The following is a 26277-nucleotide window of genomic DNA, read 5'->3' as shown; positions in this document are numbered from 1 at the left end:
GCTTTTTGTGTTGTTTTTTTCTTGCCTGTTTTTATTTTGCTAGCTGCAGTGTAAACAATAAGACACCTCTTCTCCTTCTCTTATAAATTCAGTTGATTACCAGCAGTTTTCCATTTGGCTATAGGAGTTGTTAACTTTGTTTCTGTGGCTGTTCACGTCAGGCCTCTGTATACGGAAGTTGTCTCTTACCATATGGCATTAGCCACAGCCCATAGTGGTTGTTTTTTTGTTGTGTGTTGTCGGGTTTTTTAATCTTTCATCTCCAGCTGTCTGTTAAGCTTGTGTTGTCAGTGAAGTAAGCTTGAGAAACGATGGGTTTTGTCTTCATGCAGGGAGAAAGAGGATTGTTTCAGTGAGTGGGTTTGCAGGGGCGTTGTGTATCTGGCAGAGCTGGGGGACCGTGAGCTCGAAGGCAGCACTGGGGAGTTAACAACACTTGGAGCTGGTGGATATTGGCATACTCTGTGTCTGTGCTGGTGGCGTAAGGTGCCAAGGCTTTTTCCAGGTAACCAGTATAGTAGTGCTTACCTAGAACGGATGGAATGAATAAGCACATTCTGAAGAGTGGAAAAGGTAGACCATTTACTTTCTATCCCATAGGTATTGAGATCAAACAATTGAATGGACTAACATTGCCCATGTTCACTTGATCTCCTCTCAAACATGTTTAACTCTTTTTACCACAGACTCTTGTTTAAAAAGAGTAGGTTTGCACTTTGCTGGGTTAAGGCGTTAACATGGTGTATAGTTAATATGACTGTTGAAATAAGAGACTGTTACGTGGCATTATTGTTGAGAAATGGGAATTAAGCAGCAGGAGGCAGCAGGTCTCTGGGGGGATTGAGGGAGGATGGTGAGAAGGGTCTGGTAAGAGCATGGGTACAAGGACAGTGTGGAAGTGGAGTTGCTTTGATACTTGTTTGTATGCTCCCCTCTGAAACAGTCAAATTTTGACACACCTATGAGATACAAAAAAAAAAAAAAGGAACTGTGAGCAAAAGCATGGTCCTTTATTGTTCTTTGCTTTACAATTGTCTATATTCTGTCGTGGTTTTTTTTAAATTATTATCCCTTAAGGGAGGGTACAAGTCTTATGTGATTTGCCTTTGCTAAATGTGACATAAAAGCTACAGTGAGATTGTACTAGTGAAAGCATGTGAGATTTTATTTAACACAGGGATGCAAAAATGGACAATTTTCAAGACCTTTCTAACCAAAGAGGATTTTGATAGGTCAAAGAAAGTGATGTGTATAGGGAGGGCAGAGAGAAGGAAAGAGTACATATAAAAGAAGGAATGCTGAAATTGTGAGGTGGTGTCTTCCTTCCTCCCACCAACTTTTTTCTAAGACATGTTTAGTGTTGTTTCTTATGTGTGGAGGGTTCTCATGGATCCAGAGCACTAATTTTTTTCTCTGTGCATGTGTTCTCTATTTACATATGAGATCACTAAGATGGCTTTTAGTAAATTATCCATCTTTATGGTACTTTGCCCTTTCTGTCTCTGTGCACATGTGTAGCACAAATATGCTGCTTTCCTTGTGAAGGGGCACAATGATGTATTTTTGTCTTACCTGCTTTCATTGTTGCAGAGATTTTCGCGTTCCCCCAAACACAAGGCTCAATGTCTCAACATACCCAGAATAAATACGTTGATGTATGGTCATCAGTAGTGGTTTGAAGTAACTGAATCCAGTTACCTGTATAATACCTGAAAAGGAGAATTGGAATATGTGCAATTCATCTAAAGAAAAGCAGATTATTGCCAAATAATTCCTTATGGACTAACTTTATACAGAAACTAGAGAAGTCTGTTTTCTTCTTACTCAATAAAAGGTGTGTCTTTGAAAAAGAGAAACAAGTGGGAATACCTGTTCACATGCTGTGAACTATAGGTAGCTTTCAAAAACCTTCATATGATACAGATAACAGAAGTTTTTCTCAGTTGACATCTATTTACAATGCCTATTTAGAATGAAAGAAATGAATTAAATCTGATTAAGCTGGAAAAAGTGCATACACAAGGCTTGCAATGAGTCACATCAAGATATGCAAAGTTTTATTTACTGAAGACTTATTAAGACTAGGTGAGCTATATATTAAATGAAAATATCATAAGAAAATACCTTCATGGAATTTGAAAGGACTGTTTCTTGTGTTATACGCCTTACACACTACTGCAAGTGGTTATAAAGTAATGAAATGTAAGATTATTTCAAAACAAAATAAAACAAAACTCTCTGTAGGTTTATGCTCCCTGGGATGTGATAACTGTAAGAGGTTTGCATATACCATTCTTTGCTGAAGAAAATAGTTATGAGGAAGATGTAAAGCATCCTAAAAGACCTGACAGTGTCTGAGATGAGAGAGTATTTCCAGGAAGTTGCTCCTATATTTCTCTTTCCTTTCTCCACCTACTTTGTAGAGTTTTGTCCCTGTGCAAAAGGATGCTTTCTGAAGCCAGAACTCATCCTCATGGAAGCTGTTGCCACTGTGGTAAATTCAGTCAGACACAGCTTTGTCCCTTACTCTTTGCTGTATGTTTGCATTTGGGTTTTTCTTGAGAAAGCTGAGAGCTGATTCACGTGCACACAGTAGAAAGGACTGCAAATAGCTAATGCTGCTCTGCAGCAAGGAGCTGTATGGGCTGCCAAAGTGTAGGAGAAGGACCGGAGGAGCGATGTCTCCGAGCAGGAGCTGCGCAGGTTATTGCAGCGCGTGGGGGATTCGGTCTCTGCTTGCTGCTAGCTCAGTGCTTGTTCTAGTCCTGGGAACACAAAAACACTTCTGTCATTTCTATCCTTTCTGTGTGTGGAGAATTTCAGAGGGGGGAAAAGGGGTTACAAGCTTCGTGTATTTTTAGGTAATTTTAAGGAATATCTTTAGAGGTTTTTTTTAAATAGGAGCTGATAGTAACTGAAATGGAGAAGTCTCAAAGGTGCTCGTGATCTTTTATTTTTGCACTGGTTCTGTGTGATTTCTCTCTTGGCCATGCAAAGTTTTACTCGCTTTTTTTCGCTATTGTTTTATCACAGTTAGCAATAATGTGTGTGTGTGTGTGTATATATAAATGTTCACATGCATCAAACTTGTGCACGGGGTGACAAGCTAAAATTACTTGCTGTGCAGCCAAGGAACTGATGAGGGTGTAAATAGTTTCAAATTAAATGCATCATATAATGATTCTTGTAGTTTTGAGGTGACCTTTCAGTTTTGTACAATAGGTGTCTCACTATTGCCATAAACTGAGGTGCACAGTGGGACTGTACCCGTTTTGGACTTGGCTTGCATTTCCTTTGGCTCTTTATGAATGTGGTAAAGGAACTGGTAATTTTAAGGTGGCATTTCTTCCTTGGTCCTCTCCCTTCCTCCTCCTCCTCTGTTTCAGGATGTTCAAGTTATTTCTGTGCTAAAAATCTTGGCTGGCAGAAGTTTTAAATTGTGTCAAACTTTTCAGTCCCTCGAAGTCATGTGGGAAGAAGAAAAAACTCCAAACTTTGTGTTACATCCTTTATTGTTGAGTAAATGTAGAGATTGCTTTTTTTTTTTCTGTCCATCTTTCAGGTGTTGGGCAATAAAGGAGAAGATATGTAGTTTTTCGTTCTGAAATGAAATGTGAGTTGGCAGTTGTGTGCAAGAAACTTGTGTATGTTCTTCTGGAAAAGATACTTCCCCCTCTTCTCACCAGTGAATATACACTTCTCAGTGTGAGCATTTGTTGCTGAGCTGTGGTGAGACCTGTTGTTGGCCTGCTGGCTGGACTATCGCGCGCTTGGATCTTTCTGCGAGTGGCACTCCTTGCTACGAAACTCATGAATTTTAATATGAATCTACAAGTGTGAGAGACTAATGGCACGACACAGTTTGAAGCACGTTGAATAGCATATTGGCTGCCAATTTTGTGGTTTGGGATTTTTCTGCATTAAAACTTCCTAGTATTTTTAATATTGAATGAACATCCCCTTTTATGTTCTACTTTACGACCCAACCTTCAGGTTGCTGTGTGAGATTATTTTGATATTTTAGAGCAGTATATTGCTACTTTAGGGTGATTGTTTTGTAGTGGTATCACTAGCTGAGATTACAGTTTAAGGAAATCTTTGTGAACTTCCAGGAAACTTCCCCCCCTCCCTATTACAGTGAAGCAGCTCCTGATTCTTTCTTTGCTTTATTGGAAATGAAAGCTTAAATAGGGTTGTGTACAGTTTGAGTTTTTGTTCTCCCTTCCTCGCCTATTTGTATGATCAAATGCTGAAATTGGCTCTTACTTGCTTGAGGGGAATGAAAACAGCTGAGAAATGCTGCACAACCAAGACCTGTTCATCTTTTCTGGAGAAAGCACGCTTGTTGCTTGATCTTATGGTCGTCGTAGTGTTGGGGGTGACACCTCCATGTGAGAAGTTTGGGTAAGGTGGCTTTGTGCTGTAAGCTCCGGCTGCACCCCAAAAAAAGCCTGTTGAGGAGAGCATTTCAAGATGTAAAACACTCGCTGCAGGCCTGTGTGGGTGGTGGTGGTGTTGGGGAAAGGAGTGTATTTTAAAAGGATCTGAGGGGAAAAACGAAAGCTTTCAATTTTATTGCTAGACAGGAACATCTCTAAAACTTGTTTTGTTGCAAGATTTTACTGGCCTGTATAAGTTTAACAAACTTCTGTTCTGTTATAAAAAGTCCTTAAAATGTGAAATGTTTTCTGTGAGAGGTCAGTATTGAGCAATTAAAGCACTAAGTAAAGCTGAGTGTTTGAACACAAGACACTTACTTTAGCTGGTTTGGTGAACCAAAATGCAGCTGAGATCCTTCTGAGCTAGACCACTCTGTTGTCCCCTCTCCCTTCCCCAGATCTTCCCAGGCTAGCCAGACGGACCCATCCAGCATGCTCTACCTGAGCCCAGCTGAAACTGTGTTAATCTCCACATTCTTGCAAATCCCAAGGGTTTTGTGGCATCTCTGGCATTTATTTGTTCTCTCACTTTGGGGGAAGGGAGGAGACAAAGGACTTGGCTGTGAAGGCAGCCAGCACACTGTCAGCCTTTGCAGTAGCACTTCAAAGTGAATGTTTTGTTTACTAGATAAGTGAAAACTGATGTAAATTTGGGGTGAAAATACAATGAATTTACTGGCTCTTCTCCCAATCAGGGATGGAGAAATTCAGCCATATAAATGTTAGAATATAGGCTGTCATTAGGCTAACAAAAAGCTTAATACTAAAGCAAATGTTTTTATTCGAATTTATATTATCTTCCTTGAAGGGATGTAGAATCCTGAAGTATCTTCTTGGTGAATTAAAAGAAAAGTGGAGGGGAATGCAGTACAAATACATAGGATTATCACACCCATTTATTATGAAGACCGTTAGATACTGAAGGCCTTAAAGCTGAAATAGAAATAGTCTTCAAGAAAAGCTGAGACTTTATGAAATGTAACAGCTGTCAAATGTATAACAAGTATTCCTGTAACAGCTCTTTGGACTTGAAATTGTTTTGACCTGACATTCCCCACTCTGTGCCCCCCTGCCCTCCCCCCCGATCTGTTGGGGTTTTTTGAGTTGTGTATTTGGTTTTGCCCCTCTTAGTGCAACAGATGCTTACATGTACAACACTGCTATGTATAGTCTATCTTGCAATAATGTTTTCTTTCTGGTTTTTCTTAAACTATTTTCTTTAATTTATCTGCAGGAGTCGGAAGCTTCAGATCAGAAATATCCCGCCTCACTTGCAGTGGGAGGTAGGAAGTTACTTTAAAAATTGGTATCTGTGCTTAAAACCATGTTTCTGTTTCTGTCTTTATCCACAAGACTTTTCCCCTTCCCCCACCTTTTACTTGCTTTGCACACACCACCCATTCTGTTCTGGGGAAAAATCCTTTGGAAGAGGGAACAATAGAGCCTTCTAAGCAATTCAGATAACTGCCTTCATTTCTGCTCTCCGAGTTAACCATAAAAAATGTTGAAATGGATTCTTTGGTGAATGCTGACTTCCTGATGCAGTCAGTCTCTTTGACTGAAAGCTCATCCATTTTGGACCTTGCTGGTGCCTGGTGGATGAATTCAGTAAACTTAACACAAGTTCATATTTAAATACCTGGCCAAAACCTTTACAAAAGCAGAAATTTAATGCTGATCATTTTTCTTTGATTTTTTTTTTTGGTGTGTATTTTAGTTGTTCCTTGCTCCTCTATGGTGGTGGCATTATGACAAATTGTTTGCTCATGCTATAATGGCTCTCACTGATACACTGTATACTTGCTGTTCACACTCCTCAAATAGTGTTACAGTTTTTGCAGTAGATGGGCTACTGTGAGAACAGGTCTGTTTTCTTTGCTGTTTTTTCTACCTTGTGTGTGTTTAAAACGTTTTTGCATTTCACTAGTGATAAGTCATCCCTTTGCTTGAGGGAGATTAGACGGTGGAGGGTTTGAGGATAAAGCTCTGGTAGCATTCTCTGCACAGGTTTGGTTTGCTGCCTTCATCTGACTCTTCATCTGCAGCTACTACTTTGTTTGCACTGCCTACTTGTTTCTTAGCTTTGGAGAAAAACGGAGGCACTGCTCTCTCCAACCTAGGCTGTCAACCACTGGGTTCTGTAAGAAAGATGTCGGTACACACCACCTCTCGTTGCTTCAGTCTGTCCTTCTGGTGTGTGCTGTCCGTAAAAGTCTTTGTTCTGCACTTCCCAAACCTTGTGCTCCCCTCAGTGGAACTGTGTATTGCCTTGTATTTCAAGTTCATAGCTGCTTTTTGAGAAGACTAGTAATAGAAATGGTAGAGGGTGACTGATCTGAGGAATAACTTTTTTGGTACAAACTTGCCCTGAGGATTTTGTATAGGAATAGTGAGTATCAGAGCAGAGGCATATGTGTCGGAAAAATGTGAATAAACACAGATGTAAGCACTGTTGAGCAGAGTGCATCAAAATGCTTCCACTTGCTTGTCCCTCCTTACATGAATGCAGCTATTACTGCTTATATGTTACAGGTATCTACCCTGTTTCCTATCTGATTACTGATTTTTTAAAATTATTTCTCTGTCCTTCTCTGCTGTAATTTTTATGGTGACATCTGGTCTCAGACAGATGTTCCCTCTGCCCCACTTTTTGAAACACACTATCTTCCTAAAGTTCCCAAGGAAAATTGTCCCTATTTGTCATACCTGTCCCAAGGTTGTAATCTCAACCTTGCTTAGATGTCCTGAAGTTACTTGTACAGACCTGGCCCTTTGTTTGGGTACAGAATTTAGGGGGATGAGGCTCCAAAATAATGTCTACAATACTTTTTGCATGCTCTTACAATATTAGGGTTGCTTGCCAAGTATGGTTTGTCTACAAACTTCCTAGATTTTCTTTGTAAGTGTTAAGTGTTCTGTCACTTTTGCACTAAGCAGGTAAGTTCTGTGTGCTCTCAGAAGAGTGCTGATGACAAAATACAGCAGCTGGTGATTAAATGAGCTGCTTGTCTTATGTCAAGTTTACCTTGGGCTCTGGGTTTTTGTTTTGGGGTTTTTTTTTGGTGCTAAAAGAACTTGTAAAAACTTATTTTGAGCTTCATAACACAATTCTGGATGATTTCTCCTTAAAGCAAATCTCTTTTGCAACCAGTTGCTTTGGTAAGGAGACTGAAAGTTTATACATACAGAGAGGGATTTATACTGAAGCAATGTTCTTGCATAATGCTTTCTGAGGGGATGGTGTGTGCGTGTGCACGTGTGGCAGCTGGAGCATTTTTACTTAAATTGTTTCTTATAGTCCCTCTGTGCCAATCTGCTTGCCTCATTGCTCCTTTGTTAATTGCTTGAATCAAGACTGACTTCTAATGGGTGTGAAATCCTTAAAACCAAACAAAAAAATACCCACTGAAAGAGATCTATAAGTTACTTCAGTCTATCAGCCCTCACGTATGTTTGATATTGAAAACACACTTAGTACCCTGCAACATCTTTCTTGTTACAGTGACATAGGGATATGTGGCAAGAATGGAAGAAGGATTAGTGTTCTCGTGAAATTTTTTTCCTAGTATAACTGTTAACAGGAATGTTACTTTATTATCTGCAGAAGTATTTTCTTCAGCTCTGTTGAAATAATTGTCTTGTTTTAATTTTGTTCTTTACAGAAAACAAGCATTTTACATGGGAAGCCTACAGGTGTGCCCCTAGCAGTTGGTATACATGCCTCTAGTTTGGTGTTTTGCAGATATTCTTGTGGCCAACATGTTACACAGTGGTACCTGTATGTCCTGGACCATGTGGGACTGGGATGCAGCGAGTGTCTCTGCACACTCATACTGAACAGGGTTCCTTGGCTTATAACAAATCACCCACAAAAACTTCTTATTATTTCTTATTATAAGAAAGGCATTGCTCTGAAATGCAATTCCTCAGATTTGGAGAAAGCAGGCCTGGAAGAGTGGAGGGGATGCTGTTTGTAGTGTGCAGTGTAACAGAGTTTGGTAGTATCTCCCACTCCTGAGCACCCCAGAGAATAGTATTGCCTCTTGGTTTTCAAAACCAGAAAACCTTTCAGGGAATAAATTGAAGCTTAATCTGAATTGAGACTGTTCTGCAGTACATCAGCTGAGGAAGGTCCCCTACTGTTGATATAAGTGCTTTGTTCTCCATGCAGATGGGAGGTGGCTCTTAAGATTCATGAAACGCTGAAGTAAGTTTACTGTGAAAACTTTCAAACTGTTTCACTGGTGTACCTTAGTTTTTGAAAAGGCACGTGCCTCTAGATTTAGTGAAATCTAGTGCCTTGCAGTAGCATGAAAGAGAGAAAACATTGAACTTTAGTGTTAAGGAAACCTTGACTTCCCCTTGGAAGAAACTGGGTATGCTGAAGACTCATGTGAGACAGGACACTTCACCCATAGTTATTGCATACAGATTGGGAAATAAACAGTGGGTGCAAATGGCCACAGAGTAACATCTATTAATAAGACTTTTCATGAACTAAGTACAGAAATTCAGATTAACTATTTGCTCTTCTGGAGAAAAACCTTCCAAGTAGTTTTCTTCTTCACATAGGTTGAAGTTACTGAACAAAATACTGACTCTTAAAACCAGCCATAGCAATTGGACTTGTAGTTTTTTCTTCTGTGTAATGAAAGAGTTCACTGTGTACTTATCAGACCATCATGGTATAAGTAAAAAAGATAACTATTTTAGACCATATTCAGGGCTAAGTAGTAGAAGAAAGGCAGATAATGACCTGCTATAATCTGCTGAGTACTACATTGAAACAAAACCACAGGGTTGCTATATTGAAGAGCTGCTCACTCTCAAAGTGCAGCTGTAAAAGGTAAAATTCTAATGTATTCCAAGGCATTCAAGGTTAAGTATATACAAAACTTGCCTAGTAATTAATTTGAACTTCACAAGAAGATTTTTGGCAAGGTTCCGCATATTTCTATACCTGCGGGTTGGGTATTCTTGTACTCCTTGCCCAGGTAGTTGAAACTGGAGGTGGAGGGAATGCAACATCTCTGTCTGAACTAAGAAAATTTAAGACTCAGACTGAAATTGGGGTCTGGACTGGTAGAGGCTTATCCAGGATCATGTTCTCTACTCATCCAGGAGGTCATTTGCATTTTATTCCCCCATCCATCACTGGACTGTCTGGGTTTGAGGACTCTGGAACATTGCCTATGTTCCATAAAAGCATCATGACTTCTGGAATGCATCTTCTTCCTTTTATTCTGTTTGCATATAAACTTCATGTAGAGGTTATTATATCAATTTGGTAATTTGAAGGACATGTGCATGATCAGATCTTATTTTTTAATTTCACCTGTTATGATGCTTGTTTGAAGCAAGACCGCAAACAATAAGTACACCTTTTTTAGTGATAGGTGTGTATAATTCCTCCCCTTACTCATCAAATATGAAGTACAGATTGGTGGTAAAGATCATGACAAGTGAAGGATTTGGCACACCACTTTTTTCAATTCTCCACACATACCAGCCCCATAGGATAGAAGTGCCCTGGCTCTATGGTCTCTGCAGAAAAGTAAACCGATCTCTTACTTTTTCCTGAACCACAGTCTGTAACGTACTGTCTTGAGTCCTAATTTGTGACTGCAAGTAATCTCTCACTTAGCTTGTGAGTATTCAGGACTGGAGGTGTATTTGCAAGACAAGATGACATGCATTCTAGAAGGAGGTCTAGGTGTGGTGATTTAAAACTGAAGTACCTAGTTTGCTTCTGATTCATCGTGATAGGGATCCAAGTAGAGCTCTTCTGAGAAGAAACTGTTATGCGGAATGTTACCTTTTTTCTTTTAAAACATTTTAAAACTAGCTTCCTCAGTGTAGAAGATGCTTCAAGAGATTTTCTTTCCAAATATTTTTTTCCATGTTTAGTGAAAAAAGTGCTAGAGAACAGACTTTTAGGACACAGATGGTGCCAGAAACAGCACTTGCTGGCTCAGCAGGAAGGTAGCTGTTGAAGAGTTCCCACTTATCTTCTGTGGGCTTATTTCCTTATCAGTTTGTACGGAGCAGAAAAACAGATAAACAGATACAGTGTTGATGAACTTCGTAACAAAAAAGGTAGACTAAAAGCCCAGTCTGTGGAGTGTGAACCTGTTGAGTGAGCAGAGAAGTAAGACAAACATTGAATGTGTATTTCTAGCTTTACTGTGAGACTTGCAGGTTGCTTTTGGGGACAGAAATGTGTGGGAAGGGAGGTCTGATTTAGCTCTTCCAAAGGCAAAAGGATGTTTTTAAACAGGGCTTGCTTTTCCTCACTTTCATGGAAATGAAAAACAAAGTTTCATAGTTATGCTGAGACCTCTGATGTCTTAGATTCTCCAAGCAGAAGTAGTAATGGAAAAGGATTTCCGGATCAGAGTTGCAGTGTGAGTGCGGTTTCTGCATTGAGATTTCTGTCAATGCAAGAAAGGTTTGAGCCATCTCCATCTGCATATTGTGTAAGACAACTTTCAGTTTCTGTAAAAGAATTGAGACTGATTCTGACTGTGAATAAATGTTAGTAAGTCTTCTAACTGTAAATAACTGTTTGTCCTGAGGATCTTTAGTAGCTTCTGTTGCTTCTTTGATTGAAACCGCTAAACTGGGTGGGGTGGTTGTTTGTTATTTGTTTGTGTTTTTTAATCTAGAGATGCAGTATAAAAACTAATCTTGCTGAATGGTTACAATGCAGTTCATTCTAGAATACCAAGGATATGAAGAGAACAGGTGGGGAACTTGTGAGTATTAAGAAAGGAAAAGAAAAACCTGAAACTATTGCAATTAAGAATAAATGAGGATTATACAAAGCAGATTTTGCTCATAAAGCAAAATGTAAAGGGGAGATGTAGGAATGAGCTGAGCTACAATGACAAGAATTCTAGAAGAAAGATAAATCAACAGTAAAGAGATTTAAAAAGTATTGAAATATGATCTTTCACCTCAAGACTCCTCCAAGAATCCTAACTTAATGTAGTGTTAAAAATAATGTATAGCTATAAAAATGCTAGCAGAATGCTAAGCATGCACAAATTATCTGCTACTGCCTGCTAGGTGTGGGAATCTCTAGTAGGGATCTTTGTTTTCTGTTTCTTCCTCAGAGTGCTACATCAGGCACTAAGCTGTACTTTTTGCCATTTAATACTAGCCCTCCTCAGCAGGAGAACAGAAAACAGACTAACATGTTCTCTAAAGCAGTCTTTTTATGTATTTGAAGACCTGTGATGTTCAGGCAGGGTTACAGAGAGAGTTTAAGTTCTTTCAGTCTCTTCTCTGGACTGTTCTTGGATATCTCAACTGGGAAGTCCCATAAGGTTTCTCCAGAGTAGCTTCTGTAGTTTTAGTTTCTGTAGTTTAAGATCACTTTGAGCTCTTATCTTGTTCTCTTATTTGCACTCCATTTCAGCCTTGTGCCATCTTCAGATTTAATAAACACAAACCTGATACAACACTAGATGTGGTGGTCCCTGCAAACCCAATGAAACAGAGCTCTTTAGTTTGACAGTAGGTTGGTAATAACTGTAACCTGGCAGTGATCACGAGGCTGACTTCTCACCTGCTGTTGTAGTGTTGGTTGTGTTTACCTTATGAGTCTGTTGTAGGGCACACTGTCAAAAGCCTTCTGAAGAGAGATACCCCACACATAAATCTCTCCAGTTTCTCATTAGAACATAATTCACAGTTTATCAAGAATTATGCACATCAAACAAAGGTTGATGTTGGTCACCTTAACTATATCTTAACCTTGATTCTTAACTACAAGGTAGAGAGTAGAGCAGCCCCTGGAGCAATGTAGAGCTCCTGGACAGCACTGCCTCCTCCAGGTGTTGGTCTATAGCCAGGGGAACATGGGGGGTGCCTTTACTCCTTTCCTGCCAAAGAGAAAAGAGATGCTGCTGATCTTTCCTTTCTGCTATCTGCCCTGGCTCCATATTCCAAATGAACTATTTTGCTTGAGCTGCAGGTATTTCCCATGGTCTAGCTGGGCTTAGCAGCAGGTGAGTCAGTCTGACATAGGAAAGTGACCATGTCTGTGTCAGACCACACAGTTTTACACTTAAGACATACTGGCTTATGTTGGGATTTTAATTGCCTGGCTTAATTATAGGGGGTGATATTTACAGGTATATGTGAGGTAATAAACACCCTTTGCAGGTGTTTAAAATACAGGGTGTGGGAGTAAAGGTCCTTGGATAAACATGTAATAAGCATATTTCTCTCTTAGAATGATTTATTCATATGAGTGTGTTGGCTACAGCAGCGCTGATAACCGCCTTACAGTTGTTGTAAACAAGGGGAAAAAATCTAACAGGTAATTTTCTTTGAGAATTGCACTACAGCATTTTTTACTTAAATCAGGATCTTATTAAAAGTAGTCGATAGTGATGCTTTTATCAAAAACTTGCCCCCATTTAAGGGTTGTTATCCCAGGTGCCCCCGGTGAAGATACTTAGGTAGCATTGTGTTAATTAACACTTTTTTTAAAAAAAATTTTGGAAGCTTGTACTGTAGTAGCTTAAGTAAAGAATAGCTAAGTTAAAGGTGAGGTCAGGGCTCTGTTGTGCTGAGCACCTAGAAGGTACAAAACGTGGTCTTCCAACCAGAAGAAAATAATGTTAGTAGTCTGTTCTAAAGAAAACATTGTCACCAGGTCAGAGATGGCTTGACTGACACAGTTTAGAGGTGTGAAGGTTGCTTTTCCTCCGGGTGGCCAAGGTGATAAGTTGAAAGAACAGGAAGTGGAAGATTTTGGGCTTGTGCTTAAGGAAATGTGGTGTTGGGTGGTTGTTTAGGCAGCCACTTTGACTTGTGTAGCAGAGGCAGGAAGGTTGACTGAGCAACTTTTGAAGAAGGTGCTGAAGTGCCACAGCTTTTTGACCAGAATGTTAAGCAGGAAAAACTGGCTTCTCTGAACATGCTGAGTAGTAATCTGCAGTGACTTCAGGGCATTGTTTGCAAGGTGTTGATCAACCCTTCCGTGAAAGGGACAGGACAAAGGGTGGAGAGAAGCACCCACTTGGACCTGAGACTTTTTAATCTCTTGTCTCATCTGAGTCACACAGCTTTGTGATTCAGTGAGTTGTCAGATCTCCATGTTGGAGTATGAATTTTGGCTGTAATGGGCTCTAATGTCAAAGCACAAAAATGAGTGAGTGAGTTTTAAGTGTTAAATGTGGCCATTCCAACTAAGACATACAGGAGATTTATGTCTTTGGAGACTGCATTTACGGGCCTGTATCTTATTTTCCTTCCAACATTCAGTGGGAGAAATAGCTAAATGAAGGGGTTAAAAAAAAAAATAATCAGCATGGCTGTTTGATCCAAACTCTCACCCCATCCAAATGTGTTCCATTGTCCTGTGACTGAGACAAAGAGAAATCTGTTTTCATGACCAGTTTTTGATCTTCTAGAATAAAGGAAGGCACAACCTGTGATCCCTTAACTTTTCAGAAATGTTCTAATACTTAAAACAGCTGCTAGTGTGCAAGAATTTTGGCATTGTCACCACGGGGTTGGTTGGCACTGTTAGAACACTGTGTTGCTCACAAGCCTAGAATAATATGGTTACTTGTTTAACCTGTCACTAACAGTGACTCTAAAACTTGAGAAATCTTAAAAGACACACAAAGCTTGCTTGGCTCAAAACACTTTTTGGGAAACCAGCCACCAAATCTTACTTTTTACTTGCAATTCTGGAAAGGTGTCTGTGAAGGCCTTTGTTCAAGGGCACAGCTGTCAAAGTCTTGCACCCCTTAGCTATAATTTTTACTTAAGGAGTCACTTTAATCATGTGCAACCTTTTTATCCAGTGTTGTGGCATACCCTTTCATAGAATTATAAAACCTTTCAGGTTGGAAGGGGTCTCAGGAGATCTATAGTCCCACTTTGTGCTCAAAGCAAGGTCTGTATTGAATTCAAACCACATTGGTTAGGGTTTTGTCCAGTCTTGGAAACCCCTAGGAATGCAGTTTGTGCAACCTCACCTTGTGGTGATCAGTCCGAAGGTTTAAGATTTCTGCTAATGAGAATTGTTTTCCTTATACCCGGTGAGGACATCCGTTGTGTTAGCTTAAGCATGATGTCTCTTATTCTTCCACCCTGCACCTTTGGGAAGAGCCTGGCTCTATTTGCTCAGTGACCTGTGGGGCAGACTGCTGCTATGCTTCCCTCAAAGGTGTTTGTTCCTGGGCTCAACAATCTCAGTTCCCTCAGATTCTCTTACTGGTGAGGTACTCCAGCTCCCAACCATCTTGGTGGCCCTTCACTGAACTCATTCCTGGTTCTCAATGTCTTTCTTGCACTGGAGGTCCCAAAACTGCATGCAGTATCTACATGTGATTGATTATCCCCTCTCACTCAGCATTCATTAACTTTCTTCCATCCGTTTCCTGTGCTCCTGTTAATACAGTCCAGGTTGTTGCTGATCTTTGCTGCCAGGACACAGACCTGGCTCACGTTCAGCTTGCTGTCCTCCAACACCCTGCATAGTCTTTTCAGCAGAGCTTCTCTCCAACCAGGCAGCCCTTAGCCTGTACCAATGTGCAAGGGATTATTCCTTCCCTGTTGCAGGACATAGCATTTGTTGTTGGCCCATTCATCTACCCTGCCTAGGTTTCTTTGGGTGGCAGCCCTGCCCTCTGGCATGTTGACTGTTTACCTCAGTTTGGTCTCATCCCCAAACTTGAGGAGGGTGTGCTGCAACACCTCCTCCAGGTCGCTGACTAAGATGTTAAGTATGATGGGCCCTGGAACAAGCCACTTGTTACTGGCTGCCAGGTAGAGTGTGGCCAGGCACAGTACTGTCCTCTGAGCCCAACTGTTATTTGTTATAGTGTTATTACTGGAAATTAATCTGGATGTGGAATCTCTGCAAGTTTGTCACCTGCATGCATAGGAGGGGAAACATGTCTGGAAACGGTATTGTATCACTGCAGATAGAACTTAGGCTGCATGCCATTGCTGGCTAAATTTCCTTAAACAAAAGGATAAATTAACCCACGGTTCAAAGCACCCTTAAGTGAGACAGCCCGAAAGTGAAATAAGCAGCATCAACTCACTGGTGCTTTCTTTATTTCACATGTAACTGCATGATCTTGTTTCTCACTGGTACTCTAATAGCATAAAAACCAAACCACCAAGGGACTGTTTGGTGAAAATTGTAGCTTCTGAAAATTCTTTGATTTGAATTAGCAAGCTGTAATAAAAGTCCCAAAGCATGTTTTTGACCTATGAAAGAATACACTTTTTGATAAGAATGTATTCTTATCCCTGTTAAATCTTTTGATGTAGCTTTTCTGTGTGTAAACTTAGTCTTTCCTAATTAATTATTCATGCTGCCTCATATCTTAAATTTTGTTCATTTTAGTTTTTCTCTGAAATAAGGAACCAGTAGTTCTCACTGGTATTGGGTCTTTTGTGGAAGTGCTGGTTTTAGATGCTGGGAGTGCAGCCCCAAAATTCCTGATGAAATTAGATGTCAGAACCTTTTTTGTTGGCATGTATGAAGTCACTGGTAAAGCTACATGCTTTTATAAACAAAGATGCCCTTCAAGTGTTGTAAAAATAATGTGATTAAAAAACTATTTATGTCCTGTTCTTGGAGAAGTTCTGGAGTAATTTCAGTTACCTGCCTTGAAAGAAGATGTCACTGTCTCTTCAGACTTACCAGTTGTATAATTTGAAAAGAATTGAAGGAAATGCATAAATGATTTGTGCCTCAGGCAATAATAAGAGAAATATTATGAGCTCTTGTTGATGGTAGCCAAAGGAATAGAAAAATGTTAACTTCAAGTGCTCTAAGTGACTCTTAATCCACTTACTCAGTTTGTGCATAAAGAACATAAAACCAGCAACACCAGGTCAGAAGAAATGTTTATGTATAGTCCTGCATCCTACCTTTGCTGTGCTTTGGAAGGGGTACAAGAATAAGGACAAGGATATAGTGATAGCTCACCAGAGCAGTATCCTCCTGGCTTTCAGCATTTTGCAGCCCTGTTAACCTACTGACCCAGAAAAGGTGCCTTTGTATTTGAGAAAGTCATCTAGAGTTTCTACAGACATGTTCCTGAACCAATGCAAACTCCTAGCATCCGCAATAGACTGCAGTGAAGAGTTGCATGGTTTTAGGGCATGTTGCAGGAAGAACCATCTCATCTCTCATGCTTTGAACTTCCACCTGCCTCCCAGGTTCTGTCTTGGAGGGAACAGTGAATAGTAGTAGCTCCATGACCTTTTTGTCTCTTTCCCTTATTATTTTAAGGACCTTTACTCCTCACCCTTTTCTTTCCCAGGCTGAGGAGCCACAGCCTGCTTAGTTGTTATTGTGTGGAAGCTGTTCCCCATCCTTTGATTATCTTTGTCCTATTCTTGGGAGTTCTGTGGAGTGATTTGGAGTTGAGGGACTGAATCTGCACACAGTTATATCCTTCATTTTAGGAAGGTAGTTGCTGTTGGAGACCTCTGTGTATCTCTGGTTTTGCTCCTTTTTTTAAAAAAAAAAAAACAAAAAACAAAAAAACACAAAAAACCCAACCAAACAACAACCCAAACAAAACCTGCAGTGAAACAGGTGGAAAGCTGGTCAGTAGAATGGGATTTGCTGCTTATGTCTCAAGAAATCAGTAGACTTTGACAACCATGGGAAAAATCGACATTATCAATAGTTCAGATCCTCTGGGCTTGCTGCTGGTTGCCAGGAAATGTTACATTTGAATCATATGCATACCACATGTTGACCTAACTTTATGCAACTGGCTCTTGTGTGGAGGGAGGGAAACAAAATGTGCTTATTTCCAAGGGGCTGGCTAATTCCAGCTCAGTTGATTCTATAAAGCAATGGTAGTCAGCATGTCTCTCCTCACGTGTGTGCTTAGGTGTGTGGGATTTTTTTTGTCTTGTTCACTAAACAAGTAGAAAGTGTCTCTCAGACTACCTATCTGATGAGCAAGTCTGCTGAGACTTGCAAAGGCTGTGATGCTGCTACAACTACGTGCCTCCTACAGCTACTTGTACAAGCATGCTGCTTCATTGCCTCTGTGTTCCCCTTCCTCAGTGACTATTTTGGTTGTGGTCTTGAACTAGACCATTCAAGGCTGAGGCCCCATCCATCTTTTCTTACAGCTCCCACTTGCTTTCACCTAGTGCTACAGGAAAATCTTGAGTTATTTCTTGGATGCATGGTGCAAGGTGAGCTCAGCTGCATAATATCCTGCAGAAAGAGGGAGACGCATGACTGAGGCAAGCAGTGAAGCTGTTGTACCAAGCAAGGGGAAATGCCACAGGCTTATGGGGAAGCAAAAGATGCCAACACAATCTGCACCTGCATACTGCCATTTCATCCAGCAGCTAGTGCTCACTCCAAGAGTCTGGATGCTGCGGTGGGTCAGGTATTGGCTGCTGGGTTGGGGCTTTGGAAAGTGGCAATGAGGACATGAGGAATAGGTAGGAGATCTTTAAGATGTAGGTGAACACCAGCTGAGCTGAAAGCTGCTGAGCAGGGGGAGGGAGATGAAGTTGTGTTAATGTATTTCCTTTTTTAAGCTTTTGTGTTGTTCTAAAGCCTGAAACTCCCTCTGATCCTGTGTCCCAAATTGGTAGCCAAGTACATGTGGGCAGGGAAGGAAGGGAATGTAACTGGAAATAGCTCCCTTATTTTCAGATGCTTTGGATGTTGTGGCAATCAAAAGGGGGGATGTGACTAGAAGTCATCAAAACCACTTCCAAGCACATGCCTTCTAGTGGACCAAATGAGCATGATTTTTAGAATATAATACAAACAGGAAATCACTCCAAAAACTCTATCCCACCATTAACTTGGGGGGGAGGGAAGATATATTAAAACTATCCTTGCAAATAGCTGCCTTGTTACAAAGCCTAATAGGGGATGGAATGCATGTGTAAGAACCAAATCCAAATCAACATTTCTTGGGACACCTTTTATTGGGTGTTGGGGTTTTTGTTGCTCTTAGTAATAGAGTCAGGCTGTTGTTATGTGAGTAGTAGATAGCTATTCATGCAACACTTTCATTTATTTGCTCACATAGTTCCCTTACTGAACTCATAGTTACCCAGTGTGAGCAGCAACCAGGAGGCCAACCTCAAGTACGTACTCTGAAATGGAGGGTTATAATAATGTACCAGTGGCTTCTAGGTAGGTGTTCCTTAGTCCTTTGTTTCATTGGATGTATAATTAAATCTGTAGCCTTCATCTGACTGCATATAGCAGTTGTCACCATTTTTAGATTTGGTCTGAGTTACCCATCCGTAGTTGATGTTTGTGTGTGCTAGTGTCCTTGCGCGGGTTCAGCAGGCTTTTGGTCCGGGAAACTTTCGCATACTACCTTCTCAACACACCTTTTCTTGACTTGTTATATTCTGGTAACTCTTTCTCCACCCAAATTTGTGGAAGTCTACAGGAGCCATTCATGTGAGCTTACACTGAAGTGATGTTTGTTATCCCAACTACAGGACTTTTTTCTCTTTTTAAATATGGGATTTCTGTAGACCTGTAACATTCTTGCAGGCAGCATGGCATCAGTTCATTATACCTAACTTTATGATCTGTGGGTATTGGTTGTTGCACCCCAAATGGTTGCTGGTTTAGGTTACTGTTGCAGGCTGGGATGACTCATCAAATACTTGAGTGACTGCATCTTTAGGAAACTTTCTTGTTGCCCCTTAGTATCAGTCTCTTAATAGCATTCAATAACTAGTGTGCGTTGTAATCCGTCCGTAGGTTTTGGTCTCATACCCAGAAGGCATCTGTTCCCAGTGACATCCTGGTTTTTAAACATGTAATAGAAGAAACAGTGCAGTGGTGGTGGGATATGGAAGACTTGAAGTGGCTTTGTGTCTGGGACTGCAGTGGGTATGTGCAGAGGGAATTCATGCTAAATTCGTGATTGGGACTCTTCCAACTGTGCAATCTCCGATGAGGTATGATGGACTATGAACATCTTTAGGAATATATGCAGGCAGCTGTATAGCAGGTATGAACTTCTAGCTATGCTGTGTATACCTATTACAACCAGCCCTCGGATCTATGGTCCACAGTTGACTGGCTGTGAAATTCATTGTGGGATCTAGGAGGAGTGTAGAAGGACTACAAAATGTATCGGAAGAGAACCAGAACTTTTGCCAGTTCAGGAGTTGGGGGGGGAATACTGATGTTGCTGTTAGGTGTTATAGATAAGTGCTCGTGGCTTCCACTGCTCTGCTACATGACTTGACTTCTGGTGTAAGCCAATGTTCAGTGATGCCTTTGGTCTCTATAGAAATGCACATGTTGGTGATTGTTTTGTGTGACTGTGTGTTATGAAAATAATTTCTGTCTTAATGAAACAGAGCTCTCAAAGTGGTGTCATTACCTGACTAACAAAATATGTTAACCTGCTTTGTCATGTAAGTGTGAATTTATTTACAAAATAGAAGCTATGCAATGCTCTGTTTCAGCTTGTCAAACTGTGGTCTTTCAGCTTCTCTGGCTTGCACGAGGCATTGATGTGCTTGTAACTGCCTTTTGCTTTGCTGTTTAAAGTTTGCAGGCAATTCTTTCCTCTGTCCTTTTGTGAAGTTGTCTGTTGCAAAAGCAAAGACAGGAAGGACTTATTTTCTTACAGGAATACTTGATTTTCTGAGATCATGTATACCTGCATGTGGAACAGTTCCCATTACCTTGTCAGAACCAACCTGTTTAGTGGCCACCCTTCTGTTCGATTGCTCGTTTCCATTGTGAAACTGTTATTAATTTCTCCACCCTTTAGATAGTGCATTAATGCAGCTTCAGAGGTGAGCCAAGCAATGGGTCATCGAGACTGTAAGGGATGTCAGAGGTGCAGCCTCCAGTATCCTTGGACTACATTGAGTGCTCTGCATTGCTCCTAATCCTTCTGTGTGGTAGTAGTTTCTGAGCTTTGTGGGATTAAAAGCACTGCCCTACTACATGTAGCTTGTTAGATGTCTGTCTTCTGCTTGACAAAGAAGGTACAATACAGTCTTTTGCATTTTTGTTGCAGCAAGACCAGATGCTCTAGGAGTTGATGGAAGCTTCACAAATGGAGAAAAGACCTTTTGGGGTTGAGATTAGGGAGGGACTTCATCAAGTCTGTCTGGCCATATGTGCTTTCTTGTGCTTGGGGTAGTGGCGAACCTGAAATCTTGCTGCTGGCAATGCCAGGCTGCTGATGCAAAGCTGCTTGGAGCTGACCCAAGGCTTCTACAAGGCAGGAGGTGTTGTCCTGGGCTGAGGGGCAACCGTTTTCTGGTGTCAGAGCACAGAAGTGTTTGGGGTGCTCTCCTGTTGGAGATCACTGCTGCTGCTCCTGGCAGCCATCCCTTGCAGTGCCCTGAGCCAGGAAGGGTCACCACATGCACGTGAGTTACCCTGTTAGTGTGGTCACAGATAAGCACTTCTGCAGCATGAGCATATATCCAAGCATTTCTAAGGCCTCCTAAAAAATATTTTTAATAAACATGAATACCACCAATAAATGAAAAAATCATGGAGCTTCTCATTTGCAGCAGAATTTTTGCCTTTCAGAGAACTGAGTGGGTACAGCTTTTGTCAAATGGTGAAGTGGAAGCAAAGTTACATACTGTTTTCTGTATTGACACCAAAAAAAAATGTGTTTTGGGGAGTGAGCAGATTGTAGACCGTACTGTAATTAGTGGAGTGACAAATCTGAGCTGCAGTGGCATTTGACACTTGTTCTTTGGATTTCTTGTTTAGTGGAAGTAAACATAACCAGAAGTGATCAACAGCAGTTCCAGCAACACTTTGACTACTTCCTAGCATGTATGTGGCAGAAATGGTCTCTCCAGCCTTCTTACTTCTGACCAAACTCAGGTGGTTGGGCTTGGGACAGAGGAAACTTCCACTTTGCAAGTAATAGGAAAAAGTTGCCTTTGGTCTCAATGGGAAATTTTCAATGAGTAATGATAGAGGTAGTGCGTAAAATGTAAGAGCGGGCAGTGCTGACTCTTCTGCCAGAGTGCAGCATGCGCGTGTGGGAAAACCCCTTAAAAAACCCTACTCACTTCTGCAGCACCTTGGCTTGGTTCATTGTTACTGCTTTGGGAGCAAATGTGCTTTAGCTGTAAAAGTGAAGAGTTTGAAGTTTTTAAAAGTGTTGAAAAAGGAATGCTTTTTGAGTATTTATCTTTTGTGGTCTAAATGGAGCAAATAAAGGTACCAATTTACTTCCTCATAAGTTTTCTCTCGTTCAGGCAATGGTAAGTTTATAATCAAGTGAGGAATAATTTTAATAATAAGTTGCAGGACAGTGATATCACATTCAAATTGTGCCTAACAAGATAATTATACTGTATATTAGTTCTGCTTTTCTTTTTGACATCTTAAACTTGGCAAAAGAAAAATGTAGATAGTAAAAAAATATTGAAAATTGAAGTCTCTAACTGAGTTTCAACATCTCATGTACAGTTACTTAAACTTTAAAAAAATGCTTTTAAATAGATCTTCCCAGACTGTTAGTCTGATGCCAGATGAACAGTTCAGGGGTATTTCTATAAATCAGCAAAAGAAAGTTCTATGATGAAATGAATCTCAAATTTTGTCTGCAAAGAAGAAAAGTTAAACAAAACTGAAACACCCCCACAAACTAAACCAAAAAGCAACAAAAAAACCCCCTTCTTTGCTTCTCTTGAAAGGCGCTAATAAGCATTTTCATAACATTATCTGAAACAAAACCATTCTGCTTGTCCATGAATTATTCTCATTTGAAGCCCCTGCCTTCCTCCTTTCAAAGTATTTGCTATTCACCAGTTCAGTTTCTTTTTCAGAGCCGAGTAAAAAGCAAGCAAAGTAAGCTTCCATTAATTTACCTGTTTTATAATCTTTCTGATGTTGATGTTGGTAGAAAAGCAAGTGCAGGTGTTTTTTCAGCAGACAGTTTGGACTGTGGCTTTAGGCTTTCAAACTGACTCAAACTATTGGGTGAGGCTCAATACCTGAAGGCTTACTGCCCCAAAATAAAACTCCTAGCCTGTGAGCCAAGGTCCTGCCCTTTTTGGTGGGTAAGAGTGCTCTGTAATTTCCATTTTTGCTTTTCATTTCAACTCACTGTTGGAGGAAGCTGCTTTCTTCTTTCCCCCCTCTATTCTCTAATCACAGCAGCTACGTGGTAACATCCTTATGCTGTATTCTCTGGATACTAGAGATCCTCGTGGGATTTGTAGGACATGCAGCTTTCCTGAGGCTCTTGCTTCCATCAAAGACCAGGGCAGGGTGGGGGCAGAGGGCATGTCTTATCCTCGTCCTCTTTGCTGGGGACCAGTGTCCGGTCACATTGGTATGGGAAAGATGTTTTATGAGCTTAAACTAAAGAGCTTTGAATGTGTGCACATGGATTTTCTCAGTTTTTGTGATATCTTGATGCTGAAGTTGTAGTGCTTTCTAAATCATCTGGTAGCAGAAAGCTGGAGGATACAGAGACAGCTACCATACCAGCAGTGCTTGAAGATGCACGTAGCAATAAACCTATTCCTTTTTGGGAATATGAGGAATTAGTAGCTCGAACTATATAATTGTGAGTGTTTATTCTGCAAGAATAGGTAGTCTTTCTGAGCCCTTTGGTTTCTCTTGTTCTACTAAGAACATGACTTAGAGTTATAGAAACACCACAGTTGTTTGTAGGCTTAAGAAATACTTATGGACAATGTTGCAAATGTTACTTTAGACTTAGCAGATGACTACTTCACTAGCAACTTTGTGGATGCTTTCTATGAATTTAGTCTTAAATTCCTACTTCTATTTCATTTCAAAGAAAACTGGAAATAAGTTTCTAAAATGCAAAGAATTATTTTCTGTATAACTGGATTGCAAGGAAGTTTTACATTGTACTGATCAAAGGAGGTGTTCTTACTACAAAGCTTTTATATTCCATGTTAACCCACAACAGGAATCTTTGTGCCTTTGATAAATGTCAGCATGCATATCAGATGCACACAAGATCTGAAATTATTAAGATCTGATATGTTGTGGCTGTCTTGTGAATAAAGCTATAATCTATATAATATGCTGCCTCTATCAACTGTGGTCCATTAAGAATGCAAAAATCTACGTAATTGAATATAGAGGAGGGAAGTTGTCACAAGTAACCTTACAGCTCCTAATTCTCTATCTGTTACTATCAAGTCATACTGTCCTATGGTTTTAGAGGAATATCAGTTGATTTCTGGGGGGTGGGAGGGAATAAAATAAATATCAGCATTACAAGTGCTTCCTACAGAACTGATTGTGGGTGACATGGTTCTGCAAAACACTTCTGGAATCAAATTCTGGAGGGATTTCTTGCAGTTCTGCAGATGACCTATCTGTTTGGAAAAAGCATGAGCAACACTTTCCTTGTTTACACTTTTCCAGGTCTACCTTGCTTGGTTGTGTTCATAAAACTGCTTTTCTCACCCTACTGCATGTCTTGTTGCCAATTGTAACTAATTTCTAGTGATCAAACTGTTCTTGTCAAGGTATGGTGATCACCTGGACAGAGGTAACTAAGAGAAGTTAATGCACATTAACGTCAATTTTTGCTAGTAATTTAACTCATCTTATAGCTGTCCCTTGCATGCTTTTGTGGCTTTGGCATATCTGACAGCATATCTTGCAGAAGCATTGCTTTTCATTTCCTTCTGAGAGGGATCCAGATGTAGCAATGCTGTCTAAGGAAATCCTGCCGCTTGACTCTGTCTGCAGCTGTAAGGGGGTCATTAACATGGTCTTTGCTCCTTTCTGCTGTCCTGTGCTTGTAGCTGTTGTTTCCTCTGTTGTGTATCTGTTAAGCAGCCCACCCCATTACAGTTTATCAGTGAGAAGAGCTTTACTCCCTGGAGCAAGAAGACAAAAAGATTGAAGAGGAACTGTGGGAAGCTAGAACACATAGCTTCCTCCTTTATGTTTTTTTGAGACATAAGATAGAGTCATTCTCAAGTGTAGATGAATGTTAAATTTGTTTCTTACTCCTAATGGTTATTTCGTCAAAATGATCAGAGTACTGTGAGTACATGTGCTATCACTAAAATACATGACCCACAGAGCCAGCACTTTGTAGACTGCACATACTATGGTACACATAGCTTGCACTGAAGTGGTATGATCCACATTAAATCTGTTTTGAGTTCATAAAGAGTAATTTGAGTGAGCAGGGCATGCATTTATTAATGTGTGCCTTGTAAAAGGGTGGTGGTATTTCAGCGATTTAGATAGAATCTGGGGTCATATGTGGATGCAAGATTCTCTGGAAGCAAAGGTATTTGTCATGGTGGCTTTCTAGTTTGGTTTAGGTAAGGAATAAAATTTTTTTTAATATTCTTGAAGTGTGTTGGGTATTTAGATGTTCTTGGCAGCCTCCTGTTGCTCACAAAAAGTCCACTTCGTGCTTTGCAGTTCTTCATAGCTCCTCTTGCAACACTCAAGGGATATCTGTGCTCCTCATTTTGTAACCTGTAATGCTTCATTACCAAGGCTGCCCACGTCATCCTCCCCTGCCTTCTCTGGGCTGTGCTGCAGCTGATGGGGCTTGCCAGGGTGTAGAGATGTGGTTTCCATCTTGGCAGGAGTCCTCTGGGTGGGTCTTGAGGCGTGCAACCCTCCCTAACACCGTCAGGCTCCCTGGGTTCGGCTGAGGCTGAGATGTTCCTAGAGTGCGAATGCTGTGTTCTGTGTGATCTGGATTGGGAGACTGCCCATTTGGCTACACCTCTGCCTTTCTCCCTCCCTCAGTGAGGGCCCAAAATAAACATTGCGCAAATAGTGTGTCCCTCAAACAAGCAATCAGTGAAAATTGCTAGACTTCCACTAAGATTAAGACTAATCAAAGTAGGCAGTGATTACAGGAGTTGATCTTTGCTCAGAGTTTGTTCTAATGAAGCCTTTGCTGCCCCATGAAGGCACAGAGAGAATGTGAAATGACACAACCTACAAAAGCTTTACCACTAATTGCTTTTTATGTTCTTCTGCTACACCATGATCTCTCTTGGTCTCATTTATTTTGGAGGAATGTCCCTCTGGTAAAAAGGAAAATTTTGTGTAGGCTTAGTAAGTAGGAGATGTTTTTTGCTGCGAGGGGCAACAAAACCTCTATGGTAAATGTACTTTTAAATTGTCATTAGTGAGCAAATATTCTAAAAAAGAAAAGAAAGGATTTAAATCAGTGTATTCCTGTGTGGCTCTAGTTTAAGGGGGGAAAAACAGTTTGTATTGGAAATGTATACAGTTTCATTTTATGAAGTCTAGTTTACTGTGTGAATAATTCCCTATAAATATAGCTAGTGATTTAAGAGATGACTCATTAATGGTTTAAAAGCAGGATAGTAAAAATGAAACTTGGTTGTGTGTGTGTGAGCTATTTTTGTGTAGTGAGGTTTTTTTAAAGTTATTTTGGGAGTTACTTTCAGTGGAATCCTTCTAACCATTCTCCACGGTGTAACCATGATTGCCTACCTCACTGGTTTTCTCTTTGCCTTTAATGCAGTGGCAGCAAACTGGGAAATGTTGATGTCAGGAAAGTAAAGTAAGGGCAAATGTACAGCTTAAAGGAAGGGCTAGAATGAGGCCAGTCTTAAAATTATGGTAACTTCTGTTATTTGTTGCAGTACTAGATCATATCCTGTTACTGTACTGAAGTCATGATTAAAAGCCAGTATAATTCTAACTTCTTGGACGTCATCTTAGTGAGTGAGGTTGTTGGCTTGCCTAACTTAATGCATATAGTTTTCCTTCCCTTTATGGTTTCAGTGATACCTTGTTGACCAATTCCACTATATGTAAGAAAATTCTCTCCTTGAACATTGCTAGTAATCTTAACAAGAA

General features: G+C 40.4%; 1 protein-coding gene across 5 annotated transcripts in view; it reads left to right on the top strand.

Annotated features, from left to right (window-relative positions):
- Window positions 1–26277, top strand: part of IGF2BP3 (insulin like growth factor 2 mRNA binding protein 3) — a 113964-nt gene that overhangs the window by 18929 nt on the left and 68758 nt on the right. For all 5 annotated transcript variants that reach the window (XM_074898066.1, XM_074898065.1, XM_074898064.1 and 2 more), the window contains exon 3: window positions 5674–5722. In XM_074898066.1, the coding sequence (XP_074754167.1) occupies window positions 5674–5722 (49 nt within the window). The remainder of the gene's footprint in view (window positions 1–5673; window positions 5723–26277) is intronic.

This window comes from Athene noctua, chromosome 2 (assembly GCF_965140245.1).
Source record: "Athene noctua chromosome 2, bAthNoc1.hap1.1, whole genome shotgun sequence".
In the NCBI taxonomy this organism is placed as follows: Eukaryota; Metazoa; Chordata; class Aves; order Strigiformes; family Strigidae; genus Athene; species Athene noctua.
Note: the sequence above shows the minus strand (reverse complement) of the source record. Positions and strands in the feature narration are given on the sequence as shown.